Source organism: Schistocerca nitens, chromosome 1 (assembly GCF_023898315.1).
Source record: "Schistocerca nitens isolate TAMUIC-IGC-003100 chromosome 1, iqSchNite1.1, whole genome shotgun sequence".
Taxonomy (NCBI): domain Eukaryota; kingdom Metazoa; phylum Arthropoda; class Insecta; order Orthoptera; family Acrididae; genus Schistocerca; species Schistocerca nitens.
Window position 1 is genome coordinate 106,396,057 of NC_064614.1, and position 18,167 is coordinate 106,414,223.

Genomic DNA, 18,167 nt, shown 5'->3' on the forward strand with positions numbered 1-18,167 from the left:
GGCTCGTGTCACGCTTTCACTCGCTACTGGACGCCGATGGGACATTGCCCCCGTAGTTTCGGCGCCTAACTGATGGTGTGCACGCAACCCGCACGACTGCCTTGCCGGACACGTTGTATACAACGACGGGGGCGTCGTCTGCGTGACAGTGGCTAGCCGATCTTTTCGATGGGTGAGAGGTATTGTGATTAAGTAACTAAAGGGCGAGAGAGTCAAAAAACAAAAGATTAAACTAACTCACACAAGCAGTAGATTTAAACAATTTTTATTTATTTCTTTGACATGAATCTTGTATACCTCAGTGGAAATTAATAGTTTACCTTGAAAGTTATGACTTTTTCAATACGGATCACTCAGATGGTGTCTTCGATTTCGGTGTCTGAGGGTAAATCCGCTCATGATGTTGCATAGCATCTTCAACGGAATATTTATTTTTTGCCTTATTCGCTCCTTGAAATTTTCTTTGGTTCTTGAATGGTTTTCGTGGAAAAATTTTGGTCTTTGAGGTAACCCGGAAGAAATTGGGCTGGAGCTAATACGTCCGCTGAACGGCAGGGCCATGGAACATTGCCGTTTCTACGGACGAGACGACCAGGAAATGTGAGTCGAAGCAAATCCATTGACACTGCAGCTGTGTGCTGAGATCGAGTTCTACGCTGTGGCATCTAGCTGATTTTTGCGGACTTCTTTGTAAAGCTTGCATGCTCAGCATTCTCTTCAATCCAGCTTGTTTTGCAGTAATAGCGGCCTTTCTTTGTAGAACTAGCAGTGGCTTCAAAGTTTCACAAGCAACGATTGATAACTTTGGAGTACGATTAAAGAAGAGTAAATTAAACTCACAGTTGGTCCGTTGTGGACCTGGGACAGCGGCTGCTCAAGTATTTTACAAAGAAATTCGCCGAACAGCCACGTATGTTGAGAAGTTATTTTATTTTTGCTACCAGTTTCGGCAATTCAATATGTCATCTTTAGGCCCCATATGCGCCTCTCAGAAATTATCGATATTGGCATGATGGGGCCCTCTGTTTCTAGATCTCGTGAACTTTTTTGGAAGCCCTCAAGAGTACTGGAGTAAAATGCTTACTTCTTCATCATTTTTTCCAGCAGTGAGTACAACAATATATCGAGATCACTGAGTTTGAGAAACGTGCGTCTACTCGCGACTGAACCTACAAGAACTACACTGAGCTATAGGTTACCTGCACGTCACGCGAACAGACAGTAGGTACGGGCGCCAGTGCCCTTAAATGAAATCCTTCTCTTTCCCTCATACTGTGAGATACTGCTTTCCTTCCAGCTTTAAAACCAGTTTCGATATGTTAACCACATTTTGTACGCAGCAGTGTATGACCCAAAGTGAATCAAACGTAAAGTAGTCAGCGACCACATTTCTCACTGCAAATCCTTCGAATTTCTTGCTATGAGTTACTTAGTTACCATGAATCACAGTAACTTTGAGCAATATCGCAATAAAAAGCACTTCATCGTCAAGCTGTGGTTTGAAGCTATAAGATATGAGAAAAATCAATTTTGTGTGCCAATTACTTTCTTCAAAATCGAGTGAGAAGTGTTGTATAGTGAATAAAACGCGCTAATCCAAAAGAAGTGGTTTTCATCTTAACTTTTGCAGTCCTGTCTTCCACGCGTGCACACACTCACACACACACACACACACACACACACACACACACACACACACATACAAATGCATACACAAATAGATCACCGATACTTCGATTATTACACTCGAAAGTTGGCAGTAACATTCCATCCTTGGCACTAACATCTGACAGTCAGCAACACAAACCAAAACATTGCATCAAAACAAGTTTTCAGTTCCTAGTACTGTGAAATGTGGGAAATAAACCGCAAATTTGCATTTATAGGAAGAGGAACAACACCAAAATTGCAACAGGAGCGTAATATGTAGAAAATCGTCCACGCAACCTGTAAGTATAGTTCAAAATATTACTACATAAAAGCAAAAACCAACCACCAGAACTCTATAAGCTATAGCTACATTGACCAATATGTAAACCAAAGAGCAAAAATACACTCCTGGAAATGGAAAAAAGAACACATTGACACCGGTGTGTCAGACCCACCATACTTGCTCCGTACACTGCGAGAGGACTGTACAAGCAATGATCACACGCACGGCACAGCGGACACACCAGGAACCGCGGTGTTGGCCGTCGAATGGCGCTAGCTGCGCAGCATTTGTGCACCGCCGCCGTCAGTGTCAGCCAGTTTGCCGTGGCATACGGAGCTCCATCGCAGTCTTTAACACTGGTAGCATGCCGCGACAGCGTGGACGTGAACCGTATGTGCAGTTGACGGACTTTGAGCGAGGGCGTATAGTGGGCATGCGGGAGGCCGGATGGACGTACCGCCGAATTGCTCAACACGTGGGGCGTGAGGTCTCCACAGTACATCGATGTTGTCGCCAGTGGTCGGCGGAAGGTGCACGTGCCCGTCGACCTGGGACCGGACCGCAGCGACGCACGGATGCACGCCAAGACCGTAGGATCCTACGCAGTGTCGTAGGGGACCGCACCACCACTTCCCAGCAAATTAGGGACACTGTTGCTCCTGGGGTATCGGCGAGGACCATTCGCAACCGTCTCCATGAAGCTGGGCTACGGTCCCGCACACCGTTAGGCCGTCTTCCGCTCACGCCCCAACATCGTGCAGCCCGCCTCCAGTGGTGTCGCGACAGGCGTGAATGGAGGGACGAATGGAGACGTGTCGTCTTCAGCGATGAGAGTCGCTTCTGCCTTGGTGCCAATGATGGTCGTATGCGTGTTTGGCGCCGTGCAGGTGAGCGCCACAATCAGGACTGCATACGACCGAGGCACACAGGGCCAACACCCGGCATCATGGTGTGGGGAGCGATCTCCTACACTGGCCGTACACCACTGGTGATCGTCGAGGGGACACTGAATAGTGCACGGTACATCCAAACCGTCATCGAACCCATCGTTCTACCATTCCTAGACCGGCAAGGGAACTTGCTGTTCCAACAGGACAATGCACGACCGCATGTATCCCGTGCCACCCAACGTGCTCTAGAAGGTGTAAGTCAACTACCCTGGCCAGCAAGATCTCCGGATCTGTCCCCCATTGAGCATGTTTGGGACTGGATGAAGCGTCGTCTCACGCGGTCTGCACGTCCAGCACGAACGCTGGTCCAACTGAGGCGCCAGGTGGAAATGGCATGGCAAGCCGTTCCACAGGACTACATCCAGCATCTCTACGATCGTCTACATGGGAGAATAGCAGCCTGCATTGCTGCGAAAGGTGGATATACACTGTACTAGTGCCGACATTGTGCATGCTCTGTTGCCTGTGTCTATGTGCCTGTGGTTCTGTCAGTGTGATCATGTGATGTATCTGACCCCAGGAATGTGTCAATAAAGTTTCCCCTTCCTGGGACAATGAGTTCACGGTGTTCTTATTTCAATTTCCAGGAGTGTATGTACATATTCCAGGCCACTGGAGATGCCTTGCAGAAAATAAAGGCGAAAGGCGTATGGCACGAAAATTGTGTTTCATTCAGTTGCAGTCAGACGGTCCATAAACTAAAAATTATCAATATACCGTAAGTGGTTTTCAATTTTTCATGAAGGAGAAGGAGACCTCCTGAAAAACTAACTCCAAGAGTTCATGTAGCTTTGCTTCACTTACATACAGTATTTTTGCAGCAAGAAAATCTAAAAATTAATTTTCCTCATCAATTGTTATTAGCTGCACGCCACAGCTACTTCACACGTACCACTCGTATGGCACCTGCCGTGAACGTCAGTCGCTCTGCGATGGCTGCATACGACACTCTCTACGTAAGAAATGCATCTCAATGCAGCAACCCTCAGCCGAAACACTTAGTTTTTGTAAAACTCAAAACAGTCTCTTTTGTTTCTTTACGACCGGTTTCGAAGTGATCGCACCAAATGCGTGTGTCTTCCTAAACCACTGAGAAAACACAAGTTGGTTATGTTTTGTTTACTAGTTACGAAGATAGACGCATCTTATATTGGTAACTGCGTTTTCGCAATTTCAGTACGTCGCATATTGCTAGAACATACAGATGCAGCCCTCTGGTCCAACTCCTAGAATACCAGGTCCATATATTACCTTGAAAGCATCTTCGTTTATTCACACAAGCTAATGGAGAAATTCTTAAATATGCATATCAATATCGCAGCGGAAAGCTGCCCCACTCATCTCCTCGCTCTATTAATTGAAAAACATTCGTCGCTTGTCTTGCCATTTTTCGCGCACTCGCATTTTTTCGATACCCAGAAGTCACCTCAATAGACAGCGAAAAAATCTTAGGAACAACTGGGAATAAAGACGAAATTAGAAAATTACGCGTTTTTGAGACTTGGCAAAACTGGAAATGTAGATGAGGACGGGAACAGTTCCACTGACGTGGGTCTTGCCTTGGAAATGAGTGACCTCTTGTTTGTGAAGTCACCTACCTTCAAAATATGTTATTGTCTGCCCTCAGTCATTGTGTTCGTTGCCAGGGCAATCCCTTAGTCAAACAGTAACTCTGTAACGCAGACATGACGCCATTCTGTGACTCACTTGGATGAAGTTGCGAACTCTTCGATAGTGTGTTTGGATAATGATATGATGGGTATGTATTGATCTGCGTTTATCAGGTATTTTACCGTTGCATAACTTATCCCATGCGCTATCACGAATGCTACGAGGAGATTAAAACTGAAGCAGATAAAAGTGACAAGAACGGATACGGCACAGGAAAAACGGACTTCTGGAAACGAGGGCACAGCCACTGATGTCTTTTGTTGACTGGATGGCGACATACCGGTAAATTGTATTAAGTTGCCAATTTCTGTGTTATAAATTTATTTGTCGCAGCTATGTCTTTGGATTCAGTTGTCTCACCACATCCACTAAAGTTCACGAGAAACTATAGGCTGTTGAACCACTTTGTGTGGGATTCGGCAATGATTGTCAACTCGATACCCAACAGAGGGTAATTACATGAATGAGGTGTGTTATTTTAGATAGCCCGTAATTAATGTGATACTCCGTCATCTCTTATATCGCTAATAAGGCGTGATCATGTGACACATCCATTTCAGTTATGAAATTGGAGTAGCATTTTTTTTACGAAATACGTTGCTATAGAGAAGGGGGACTGAACTCTTCTCTACTAGTGTTCATCAACTGGACTTGCTGTTCTTGTATCTGTCAAATTTGCAGTTAAAAGTATTGGATGTGAGGTCCTCCCGTTATGCAAAACAATCTTTCTTTTTTCATATGACCCATCATTACTTAGTTTCGTCAGTGGTCGCGTATGATACTCTCATTCACAGTAATGGAGCATTACTTTCGGTAATCGAATTACTAGCGTTACTCATGCTTACAATGCCGTAGTTCGAGGAGTCTGAGCCCTTTTGGAATGTAACAACACGGTGCTTACTGTTGCAAACCGGTACACAACACACCAATTCGAAATAAATCAGGTAGATGATGTATGGACGAAGAATTAACTTTGACATTGTTATGGCGGTACTTTCGTATAGGACAATAAGCATGTAGAGTCTTGTCTCACTAGGGGTAAGATAGATACTGCCTACAGAAAAATTAAAGAGACCTTTGGAGAGAAGAGAACCACTTGTATGAATATCAAGAGCTCAGATGGCAACCCAGATCTAAGCAAAGAAGGGAAGGCAGAAAGGTGGAAGGAGTATATAGAGGGTTTATACAAGGGCGATGTACTTGAGGACAATATTATGGAAATGGAAGAGGATGTAGGTGAAGACGAAATGGGAGATAAGATACTGCGTGATGAGTTTGACAGAGCACTGAAAGACCTGAGTCGAAACAAGGCCCCGGGAGTAGACAACATTCCATTAGAACTACTGATGGCCATGGGAGAGTCAGTCATGACAAAACTCTACCATCTGGTGAGCAAGATGTATGAGACAGGCGAAATACCCTCAGACTTCAAGAAGAATATAATAATTCCAATCCCAAAGAAAGCAGGTGTTGACAGATGTGAAAATTACCGAACTATCAGTTTAATAAGTCACGGCTGCAAAATACTAACGCGAATTCTTTACAGACGAATGGAAAAACTAGTAGAAGCGGACCTCGGGGAAGATCAGTTTGGATTCCGTAGAAATGTTGGAACACGCGAGGCAATACTAACCTTACGACTTATCTAAGAAGAAAGATTAAGGAAAGGCAAACCTACGTTTCTAGCGTTTGTAGACTTAGAGAAAGCTTTTGACAATGTTAACTGGAATACTCTCTTTCAAATTCTGAAGGTGGCAGGGGTAAAATATAGGGAGCGAAAGGCTATTTACAATTTGTACAGAAACCAGATGGCAGTTATAAGAGTCGAGGGGCATGAAAGGGAATCAGTGGTTGGGAAAGGAGTGAGACAGGGTTGTAGCCTCTCCCCGATGTTATTCAATCTGTGTATTGAGCAAGCAGTAAAGGAAACAAAAGAAAAATTCGGAGTAGGTATTAAAATTCATGGAGAAGAAGTAAAAACTTTGAGGTTCGCCGATGACATTGTAATTCTGTCAGAGACAGCAAAGGACTTGGAAGAGCAATTGAACGGAATGGATAGTGTCGTGAAAGGAGGATATAAGATGAATATCAACAAAAGCAAAACGAGGATAATGGAATGTAGTCAAATTAAATCGGGTGATGCTGAGGGGATTAGATTAGGAAATGAGACACTTAAAGTAGTAAAGGAGTTTTGCTATTTAGGGAGTAAAATAACTGATGGTGGTCGAAGTAGAGAGGATATAAAATGTAGACTGGTAATGGCAAGGAAATCGTTTCTGAAGAAGAGAAATTTGTTAACATCAAGTATAGATTTAAGTGTCAGGAAGTCGTTTCTGAAAGTATTTGTATGGAGTGTAGCCATGTATGGAAGTGAAACGTGGACGATAAATAGTTTAGACAAGAAGAGAATAGAAGCTTTCGAAATGTGGTGCTACAGAAGAATGCTGAAGATAAGGTGGGTAGATCACGTAACTAATGAGGAGGTATTGAATAGGATTGGGGAGAAGAGAACTTTGTGGCACAATTTGACTAGAAGAAGGGACCGGTTGCTAGGACATGTTTTGAGGCATCAAGGGATCACAAATTTAGCATTGGAGGGCAGCGTGGAGGGTAAAAATCGTAGAGGGAGACCAAGAGATGAATACACTAAGCAGATTCAGAAGGATGTAGGTTGCAGTAGGTACTGGGAGATGAAGAAGCTTGCACAGGATAGAGTAGTATGGAGAGCTGCATCAAACCAGTCTCAGGACTGAAGACCACAACAGCAATAAGCATGGACCAGGTTCGAATCCTGCCTCGGGCATGGATGTGTGTGATGTCCTTAGGTTAGTTAGGTTTAAGTAGTTCTAAGTTCTAGGGGACTGATGACCTCAGCTGTTAGTCCCGTAGTGCTCAGAGCCATGAACATTAGACCAAATAATACATAATTAATATGATGAAGATCGTAGCATTAACAATGACGTCATTAATTTGAATTCGTTTACGTAGCGTAAATAGAAATTTCGTTTGGATGAACACAGAAGGAAAGGACAAAAATTATTTATCTTTTGCGAATCTTTCCTTCGTTATTCTTGTCTGTGGTACGCTTCAGATTAATTTCGGATCGTAAGAGATACATCGCTACGCGAGTAGGTCGGCGAATCACTGATGTCCGGTTACTGAACTGACCTAGTTACGAAGCGAAATATCGCATTCAAAAGCTAATTTCCAAAGTGCTTGAATATGAATGCCTATATCCAATACGTACTGACAATTTTATCCTACACCCACACGATCCAAACATTTGCGCTGCAAAATAGTTGGTATAATGCGGGATACTCACACGAATGCCGTATCGCTGAAAAGAAGCATCATGTTGGTAATGCGACACTGATAGGTGTAGGAAGGCTAACAGATTAGTACGGGAGAGGAAGGATTTTGAGGCAGTTGTAGCAGCTAACTTGAAATGGCTAAACAAGTGAAGTGGCGGGAGATGGACTAAAATAACAGTGGAAGAAACGACGACAGCGGATATTCTCACCTGGGGTGTAATGGTGCGGCGTAAAGGATAAAGTCTGCAACAGAACAGAATATACCGGAGATGACTGCTGCAAACCGTTCAGCTGGCTGATCATAAAAAAGAGAAGAAGAAGAATATTAGTTGACCAAACACTGTCTCAAGTCTTCGTAAGCTAGACGTTTTCGTACTACATATACTATCTCGAAACGTAACATTCAAACTCTCAAGTGCAACATTGTCAATAGACGTAGCATTTATGAGTGTGTAAGCAGTTGCAGAATTGTATTTTACTGGACAAGATTTCGAAAATTGACTTGGTCGTGTTCATTTTGCCAATGGTGGAAATAATGTACAGAAAAACCGAATCACCCACCTTAGACAGCTTCTAATTACTAATAAATCCATGTTACTTACTGATAGTTGAACTCCTTGGCTGTGAATTGAATTACTGGAAAAAATATAGCAATAATATGGCTTTATCTCTTAAAGTACACGGAAGCACCAAAGAAACTGTTGTTGGGATGCGTATTCAAATATTGAGATATGTAAATAGAATACAGCGCTGCGATTGGCACCGCCTATGTAAGACAACAAGCGTCAGGCGCAGTTGTTAGATCGGTTACTGCTGCTACAATGGCAGTTCATCAAGATTTAAGTGTATTTGAACGTGGTGTTATAGTCGGTGCACAAACTATGGGACACAGCGTCTCCGAGATAGCGATGAAGTGGGGATTTTCCCGTACGACCATTTCACGAGTGTACCGTGAATATCAGGAATCCAGTAAAATGTCAAATCTCCGACATCACTGCGGCCGGAACGAGTTCCTGCAAGAGCGGGACCAAAGACGATAGAGAATCGTTCAACCTGACAGAAGTGCAACCCTTCCGCAAATTGCTGCATATTTCAAAACTAGGCCATCTACATGTGTCAGCGTGCGAACCATTCAACGAAACATCATCGATATGGGCTTTCGGAGGCAAAGTCCCACTCTTGTACCCTTGATGACTGCACGATACAAAGCTTTACGCCTCGCCTGGGCCCGTCAACACCGACATTGGTCTATTTGATGACTGGAAACATTTTACCTGGTCGGACGAATGTCGTTTCAAATTGTATCCAGCGGGTGGACGTCTACGGGTACGGAGACAACCCCATGAATCCATAGGCCCTGCATGTCAGCAGGGGACTGTTCAAGCTGGTGGAGGCTCTTTAATGGTGTGGGGCGTGTGCAGTTGGAGTGACATGGGACCACGTGGCAGTGACACGTACGTAAGCATCCAGTCTGATCACTTGCGTCCATTCGTGTCCATGGTGCATTCCGGCGGACTTGGGCAATTCGAGCAGGACGATGCGCCACCGCACACGGCCAGAATTGCTACAGGGTGGCTACAGGAACACTCTTCTGGGTTTAAACACTTCCATTGCCCACCAGACTCCCCAGATATGAACATTATAGGGCATATCTGAGACGCCTTGCAATGTGCTGTTCATAAGAGATCTCCACCCCGTCGTACGCTGACGGATTTATGGATAGCCCTGCAGGATTCGTGGTGTCAGTTCCCTCCAGCACAGCTTCAGACGTTAGTCGAGTTCATGCCATGTCGCGTTGCGGCACTTCTGCGTGCTTGCGGGGGCCGTACACGATATTAGGCAGGTGTACCAGTTTCTTGCCGGCTGATGTGGCCGAGCGGTTCTAGGCGCTACACCGAGCGAGGTGGCGCAGTGGTTAGACACTGGACTTGTATTCGGGAGGACGACGGTTCAATCCCGCGTCCGGCCATCCTGATTTAGGTTTTCTGTGATTTCCCTAAATCGCTCCAGGCAAATGCCGGGATGGTTCCTTTGAAAGGGCACGGCCGACTTCCTTCCCCATCCTTCCCTAATCCGATGAGACCGATGACCTCGCTGTCTGGTCTCCTTCCCCAAACCAACCAACCAACCTAGGCGCTACAGTCTGGAACCGCGCGACCGCTACGGTCGCAGGTTCGAATGCTGCCTTGGACATGGATGTGTGTGATGTCCTTAGGTTGGTTAGGTTTAAGTAGTTTTAAGTTCTAGGGGACTGATGACCTCAGAAGTTAAGTCCCACAGTGCTCAGAGCCATTTTTGAACTGCGGAGGGTGGTTGTAAAAAATCACGTGAAATCGGCGGAAGGAATGGCTCATGAGTTCCAAAGTGCTACCAGCAGTTCAGCTAGCACGATCACTGAAGTAGTGAAGTGAAATAGTGTAAAGAGCGATGGCACTGGATAGTGGATTAGTGGGAACGAGTGATTTGGCGTGATGAATCTCACTACCTGCCGTCGTGCGAAGTGCCAACAATGAAGGATATGGTCCTCCTGTTGCTCTTAAGAAAATGCCAAATGTGGAAGGACATGAAAACATTTGAGAATATTGTGTACCGCGTACAGTATGGGAATAGTTAGAAGATGAACATTGTGTGTATCAGCATGACAATTCACCTCGTGATAAAGCAGAATCTGCGAGGCAAACATTCCTGAAAAGGACTGGCCTGGCCAGATTTGCCACTTGAATCCAGTGGAATTCCTTTGGGTCATTTAGGAGGTCCAGTTCGCTCCAGACCCCAGCATCCAACATCACTATCTTCTCTGGTTTCGGCTCTTGAGGAAGAAAATGCTGCCATTCCTCCATAAACATTCAGACACCTAACTGAAAGAGCGCCCTAGGAGAGTTCAAGCCGTCATAAAGGCGACAGGTGGGCACACACCACATTAATGTCCTCTAATAGGTGTTCAAATGGTTCAAATGGCTCTGAGGACAATGGGACTTAACATCTGAGGTCATCAGTCCCCTAGAGTTAGAACCACTTAAACCTAACTAACCTAAGGATATCACACATCCATGCCCAAGGCAGGATTCGAAGCTGCGACCGTAGGAGCAGCGCGGTTCCGAAATGAAGCGCCTAGAACCGCTCGACCACAGCGGCCGGCTCTAATAGGTGTGGTGATACTTTTGATCAGATTGTGTAGCCTCTAGCAATCAAACAACGGAAATCGCAAGAAAATACGTGATCATAATCAACAGTGACAATGACATTCACTTCTCATTCATAGATGAATATTTCGGATCAGAAAGGTGGGCCAAACGTAGGGTTGACGAGAACTATACTTTTAATATGTTTTTCCGGCCGTGGTGGCCGAGCGGTTCTAGGCGCTTCAGTCCGGAACCGCGCGACTGCTACGATCGCAAAATAAGTGCTCAGAGCCATTTGAACCATTTTTAATATGTTTTGAACCAAACATTTCTCTGTAATAGGAACTCGTAAAGAGAAACTGTTCTTGCACTACGCCAGTGTTTTCATTTTCTGTTCACTCAGTTTGTGCCGGAAGTTGTCATTTAGCACTGGGAGTGGTCTTCGTGTCGGTTCACATCTCTGTTTCACGTCCCTCGAGCTCGACAGCTGTCACAAGTCGGCTGTCCCTTCGGGAGCACAATAGCCCATTTTCTTCCGGATTTAATCGTTTCCCTCCCCGATTCGGCGCTTCCTCGTCCATCGCGGTTCACGCAGCGTGTCCAGGAAGAAGGTGGGGGCAGACGCGTACGTCACGGCGGCCAGGGCACGGAGAGTAGTGTGTACGCACCTAGCACGTAAACAGACGCCGGCCGCCCCTTCCCACGCACAAAGAGGCGCCCCCCGGCTATTGTTGTGGCGGGCCGCCCCCCTTTCCCCCCCTGCGCCGGCCGGACGGCGCGCGCTCGACCGTGTAGGAGGAGTTGCCGCGTCCCGCCGCTGGCGGCGCCAGGTGAGCTCACCGGCGACTCACCTGGGCGGGCTGCTTCCGCACAGTGCCAGGACGCGCCCGCCGCCGGGGTACACGCACCGCCGCTCGACGCCGACTGCACGCGCGTTTTCCTTCCGCGGAGAGCTCCTTCCGGAGCGTCTTTACGTACTCGAGTGCGACGCCATGCGCCGGCGCTGAGCTGCGATGAAGGAGAAGGTGCGACACAGGCGCCAGGCGCTGTTCCAGATCACCAAGGTACGTGCAGTAGGTGCGAGGAGGGCAGGTAGACGAGCGAGGGTTGGGCGGCCATAATGGCCGCGCAGCGGACAGGTACTGTTGTTGTGGGGGCTCAGACACCTGCTGTCCGACGCCGCCACCCGCCGCTTGCGAGCGCTCACAGAATATTGCTACACGGCCCACAGACAAATAGCTGCTGCTTCTAACTTAACTTAAAATCGATTTTTTAAAGAAATCTAATTCCCATAATATTTTATACATCGTGTTACGAGATTCGACGTGTAACACCTTTTTTTTCCCAGTCCGTCCCCCCGTGTCTTCACTACTGTTTACTTCAGCATAAAAAAACCGGTTGCGTGCACAGTGTATTTTAAGCATTTTTGTGAAATTGTCAACGCAGGCTTCTGCGACGAGTGTTTACCTTTTTGTTTACCTCTCTTCCATTCTGATCACGTGCCCTGCCCACCGCAGTCTTCTCATTTTAATGGTAGTGACAGTGTCAGGTTCTTCAAAAAGGTGTTGTAGTTATGCATTCGTACGAATGCGCCAAACTTCTTGATCATATATTGGGCCATATATTTTACGTAGCACCTTTCTCTCCCATATGCTAAGGATCCTTTCCTCATTTACAGTCATGGTCCACGTTTTGGCACCATATGTAACAACTGGTCTTATAATTGTTTTGTAAATGAGGATTTTGCATTTTCGTGATAGAAGCGAACTCCTAAGCATCGGTAACGCGGCAAAGTCGGGAAAGCGTTACGGAGATGATAGATAAAAATGGTTCAAATGGCTCTGAGCACTATGGGACTCAACTGCTGTGGTCATCAGTCCCCTAGAACTTAGAACTACTTAAACCTAACTAACCTAAGGACATCACACACATCCATGCCCGAGGCAGGATTCGAACCTGCGACCGTAGCAGTCGCACGGTTCCGGACTGCGCGCCTAGAACCGCGAGACCACCGCGGCCGGCGAGATGATAGATAAACTCCAGTGGAAGACTGCAGGAGAGACGCTCAGTAGCTCGGTACGGGCTTTTGTTGAAGTTTCGAGAACTTACCTTCACCGAGGAGTCAAGCAGTATATTGCTCCATCCTACATATATCTCGCGAAGAGTCCATGAGGATTAAAACCAGAGAGATTAGAGCCCACACAGAGGCATACTGACAATATTTTTTTTCCACGAACAATACGAAACTGGAATAGAAGGGAGAACCGATAGAGGTATTCAATGTACCCTCCGCCACACACCGTCGGGTGGCTTGCGGAGTATGGATGTAGATGTACCTTTTTGAGTTAGCACATTTATTTCAATTTCCATCGCCGTCTCTTCACTACAGTTTATTTCAGCGGAAAACACTTCTTGCGTGTGCAATGTACAGTGGAGGTCTTTCCGACAAATCTTTACAGCTTGTTGACGTACGATTAGTGGGTTAGAGCTAGTAATCCCTTGCATTGTTTTCTGTCTAACATTTCATGTCCTATCGCAGACAGATGTTTAGAAAGCTGCTAAAATTTCTGACTGTACAGGCTCTAAAAACGTATATCACCTGTCGATATCTCCTGAAAGAGGGGACTAAACGGTAGGTAGATATGCTTTAAATCGACGCCTAAATTCCAAAAAACATTTGTGTGCAATCTTCACCTCTTACTCTATCAGTGCGTCAAAATACCCGCCAGTCAGTCTTTGGATATTTTACGCCCTTGCACTCCTAAACGTGCCACTCTCAGTGCCCCAAAGCAGTGCATAAACATATTTTATGCGCTCCCTGTAATTTAACAGATCGACGAATGTTGGCTTTCTGTGTTTTACTCTTGCGTATTAATTACCCATTGCCATAAATGAACCGCTACTGGAGACTGAAATTTGATCACATCGTGACAGCCTCGGTGGTATAATTAGGAGGAAAAAATATCCAGCGTTCATTTCCAGGTTGTTAATTGGGTTTTGCCCCCAGCAGAAGTGTATGTTTGCACCCAGCGTAACTGTATTAACGCAAGTGGGGAAGGAGCTGTCATCATTCTGTCATCTTCTCCTTGCCATTCACTTATCAACTTATTTCTGGATCACTGGTTTAGCAGATGCTTCTTTCGCACATAACGTTTGTACTCGTACATCCAGTCAGTCCTTCAGTTCAGCGGACAAACATGCACGGCCAAGAAGAAAAGAAACTTCCGGTCGTCTGAAGCACGAAACGGCAGAGAAAAAGACGGGTAACACTTGTTTGAGCTTTCGAAGACTGGGCGCTTTCAGTAGAAGAAGACAGCTGCTTCTAACAACGAAAGAGCAGATTGGATATGGAACGACGTGACTTCGCATCTACATCAACCTCTACTTGGTCGAGATGTTCGAACGTGTTTGGTAGACATCTAACTACTACGTTCCACTACTGAAATTAATTTGCCGAACCACTGATGTTAACGAAACATGTTGGAACTCGTCAAATCGTTTTGTGCTTGTTGTGGTTAAAATGTTGTACCGTACCGACAGTTTGCAAGTTTACAGGGCCGTTGTGCGGACATTCTCAGAAGTCGGAAGCTGACAACGGGTATTACTGTCTGAAGAAAACTTGCCCAAGACGAAGATCACAGCCGTGCGGTATCAGTGTTTGTTCGAGACGGAGAAATAATGGAGTCAACTCATAAAGATGTCCGCCCCCGGTAGCTGAGTGGTCAGCGTGACAGAATATCAATCCTACGGGCCCGGGTTTGATTCCCGGCTGGGTCGGAGATTTTCTCCGCTCAGGGACTGGGTGTTATCTTAATCATCATCATTTCATCCCCATCGACGCGCAAGTCGCCGAAGTGGCGTCAAATCGAAAGATTTGCACCCGGGGAACGCTCTACCCGACGGGAGGCCCTAGTCACACAACTCATAAAGATGCATTTGAACCTTTATTTTTGATGTGGTGAAAACACGTCTCGGGTGCAGAACTCATTTTATTGCTTTATTGGTTCATGACGTGTGTTTCTAATACGAGGCATTTTCAGATTGACCAGTACAGCGTTGGTAAGCCGGTTTTGGGTGTCACGTGTGAGGCATCGGCAAGAGAGACAGCCTTCGTCATACACAGTTCAATAAATCGGAGCAAGTATGTGCTTGTGTCATATGTTCATTGTTGTTTTTACCACATTCTGCATGCTTTTTGCTGTATCAACAAGCCATGGAGTGGAATTCCTTTATTTTTTATATAACGCTAAGCCACAGCCGTACTGCGATGGACTCTATAATTTTTAGTCCATTTCCTCGTTTTCAAAAATGGCTCTGAGCACTATGGGACTTAACATCTGTGGTCATCAGTCCCCTAGAACTTAGAACTACTTAAACCTAACTAACCTAAGGACATCACACACATCCATGCCCGAAGCAGGATTCGAACCTGCGACCGTAGCGGTCACGCGGTTCCAGACTGAAGCGCCTAGAACCGCACGGCCACACCGGCCGGCTCCTCATTTTCGTTCATCTCGATTTGTGAGGTGGCTCTGCAAATACAGCAACTGGGCTTCAGTTCGGTAAGAGTGGCGTTGTTCAAGTCCCCGACCGGCTTGTCTAAATCTCAGACTTGGACACGACCCGTTTCCATACTCATCCGTGCCGGCCGCGGTGGTCTAGCGGTTCTAGGCGCTCAGTCCGGAACCGCGCGACTGCTACGGTCGCAGGCTCGCATCCTGCCTCGGGCATGGATGTGTGTGATGTCCTTAGGTTTAATTAGTTCTAAGTTCTAGGGGACTGATGACCACAGATGTTAAGTCCCATAGTGCTCAGAGCCATTTGAACCATACTCATCCGTATCAAAACTGCGAAAATGCTTCGACTGCAATGACCTGCATCTACATTTATACTCCGCAAGATAACTTATGGCCTCTGCTACCATTAATATTGTCCCCTTCTCTCTTCCATTCGCGGATGGTGCTTGGGAAGGACTGCCGATAAACTTCCGTGTTCTCGTGAGTTTTTTTCGCCGTAGTCATTTCGGAAGACACATATAGGACGAAGTGTAGCCGAATATTCTTCGAACGTAATGCTCTCGGGATGTCAATTGTAACCTCCACAGTGACAGACAACGCCTCTGTTGTAACGTATGCGACTGGAGTTAATCAAGCGTCTCCGTACCGCTCTCTCGTCAGCTATACGATCCCATGACGAAACATTCAGCGCTTCATTGGATCGTCTTTATCTCTTGGCAAGAATCCCACACTGATGAAGAACACTCACGAACTCGACCGACAAATGTTTTGAAAGTCACTTCTTTTGTGGATGATTTACACTTCCTTATTTTTCATCCAACGAATCTCAGGCTGGCGTCAACTTTTCCTTTTTTGCGGTCAGTTAGCTCTAGATCGCTCCGGACGAATCCTGGGTATTTTACGTTAGTTACTGATCCACTGATTCGTTTCTCCGATAGCGTGATCGAACAGTCACGGATCTCTTCGCCTATTTTACATTTATTTATCCGCAGGGTCACCTGTCAGTTTTGGGACAATCATCGATCCTCTGAAGATCTTCCTGCATTTGCAGTCTTTTGGCGTTGCAGCCCTTCAACAGCCAAGCAGCACTGCCTGAAAAAGAAACCTCAACAGAGTTTCCGACATTATCCAATAGATGATTTATATGAGGTGCTACGCTATTACAGGCACAAATGAAAGGAACGATACGGGAGAGTGAATCAGGCAGATAAACCTTAGGTCCACAAACCAATATTTTCACACATATGGCTGCATTTTCCGTCTGGCGACGCACTGGTCGTATGTAACTTCATTGCCTGCACTATAAGCTAATCGACTATTATGATGGTGTTCCCAGTGGTGAAATTGTGCGTATGTGGTACTACGAGATACTCCACCGGCACTCTTTGATGTGGCTGTTCAGTAATACGTTGCACAAATGTTCGACAACAAATGTGTCGGTCGTGGCTCGGAAGCACCAAGGCGTCCCAGGTCCCCCGACTTGAGCCCGTTGGGTGTATTTGTGTGAGGATATTTAAAAATCTTGATGTATTTCAGCTCTGTTATCTATGAACCCAGCGAAAGTTTTGTGCCCTTTCGGAACACAATTGGAAGTTTTTGAATGTCGACAGGCATCGATGAGGACATGTAGTGAAGCCTGTTGTCACGTGGACGTTGACTGTTTGAATTACTTGTTGTAATGTGTTTGCCCTCAAGTACACATCCGTATTTGGACCCTCGGGGATTGTTGCAAGGTGTACTGTTGTAAGGTGTCTATGTACACTGTCTATAATATGTCGTATCTGAGAAACCATTGGTTTTTGGACCTATGTTTATTAGGATTATTTGCATGTTTCATTGTTTTCCACTCTCTCCGTACGTTAGTACCAACACTGAAGCGCCAAAGAAACTGGTTTAGATATGCGCATTCAAATACAGTGATACGTAAACGGGCAGAATACGGCGCTGCGGTCGCCAGCGCTTATATAAGACAACAAGTGTCTGGCGCAGTTGTTAGATCGGTTACTGCTGCTGCAATGTCATGTTACCAAGATTTAAGTGGGGCTGAACGTGGTGGTATAGACGGCGCACGAGCGCTGGGACACAGCATCTCCGTGGTAGCGATGAAGTGGGGATTTTCCCGTACGACCATTTCACGAGTGTACCGTGAATATCACGAATCTGGTACCGTGAATGTCACGAATCTGGTAAAATGTCAAATCTCAGACACCGCTGAGGCCGGAAAAAGGTCCTGCAAGAACGGTACTAACCATTCAACGTGATAACAATTGCAACCCGCCCACAATTGCTGCAGATTTCAATGCTGGGCGATCAACAAGTGTCAACGTGCAAACCGTTCATCGAAACCCTCGTCGTTATGAGCTTTCGGAGCCGAAGGCCCGCTCGTGTACCCTTTATTACTCCACGACACACAGCTTTACGCCTCGCCAGGGCCCGTCAACACCGACAATTGTCTATTTGACGACTGGAAACATGTTGCCTGGTCGGACGAATGTAGTTTCAAATTGTGTTGCCTGGTCGGACGAATGTAGTTTCAAATTGTATCGAGCGGATGGACGTGTGCGGGTATGGAGACATCCTCATGAATCCATGGACCCTGCATGTCAGCAGGGGATTCTTCAAGCTGGTGGTGGCTCTGTAATGGTGTGGGGCGTGTGAGTTAA

The 18,167-nt window shown here is 46.1% G+C and overlaps 1 protein-coding gene across 4 annotated transcripts in view; it reads left to right on the plus strand.

Annotated features, from left to right (window-relative positions):
- The window catches only part of LOC126241918 (uncharacterized), a 453,558-nt gene that overhangs the window by 365,597 nt on the left and 69,794 nt on the right, over positions 1-18,167 (plus strand). Inside the window, exon 1 of one of the 4 annotated variants that reach the window (XM_049948049.1) lies at positions 11,958-12,051. The exons of the other annotated variants lie outside the window; for them this stretch is intronic. Within the exon in view, the coding sequence (XP_049804006.1) occupies positions 12,001-12,051 (51 nt within the window). The 5' untranslated portion in view covers positions 11,958-12,000. Of the gene's footprint in view, positions 1-11,957; positions 12,052-18,167 lie in introns of those variants that run through there. 4 annotated transcript variants of the gene reach the window in all.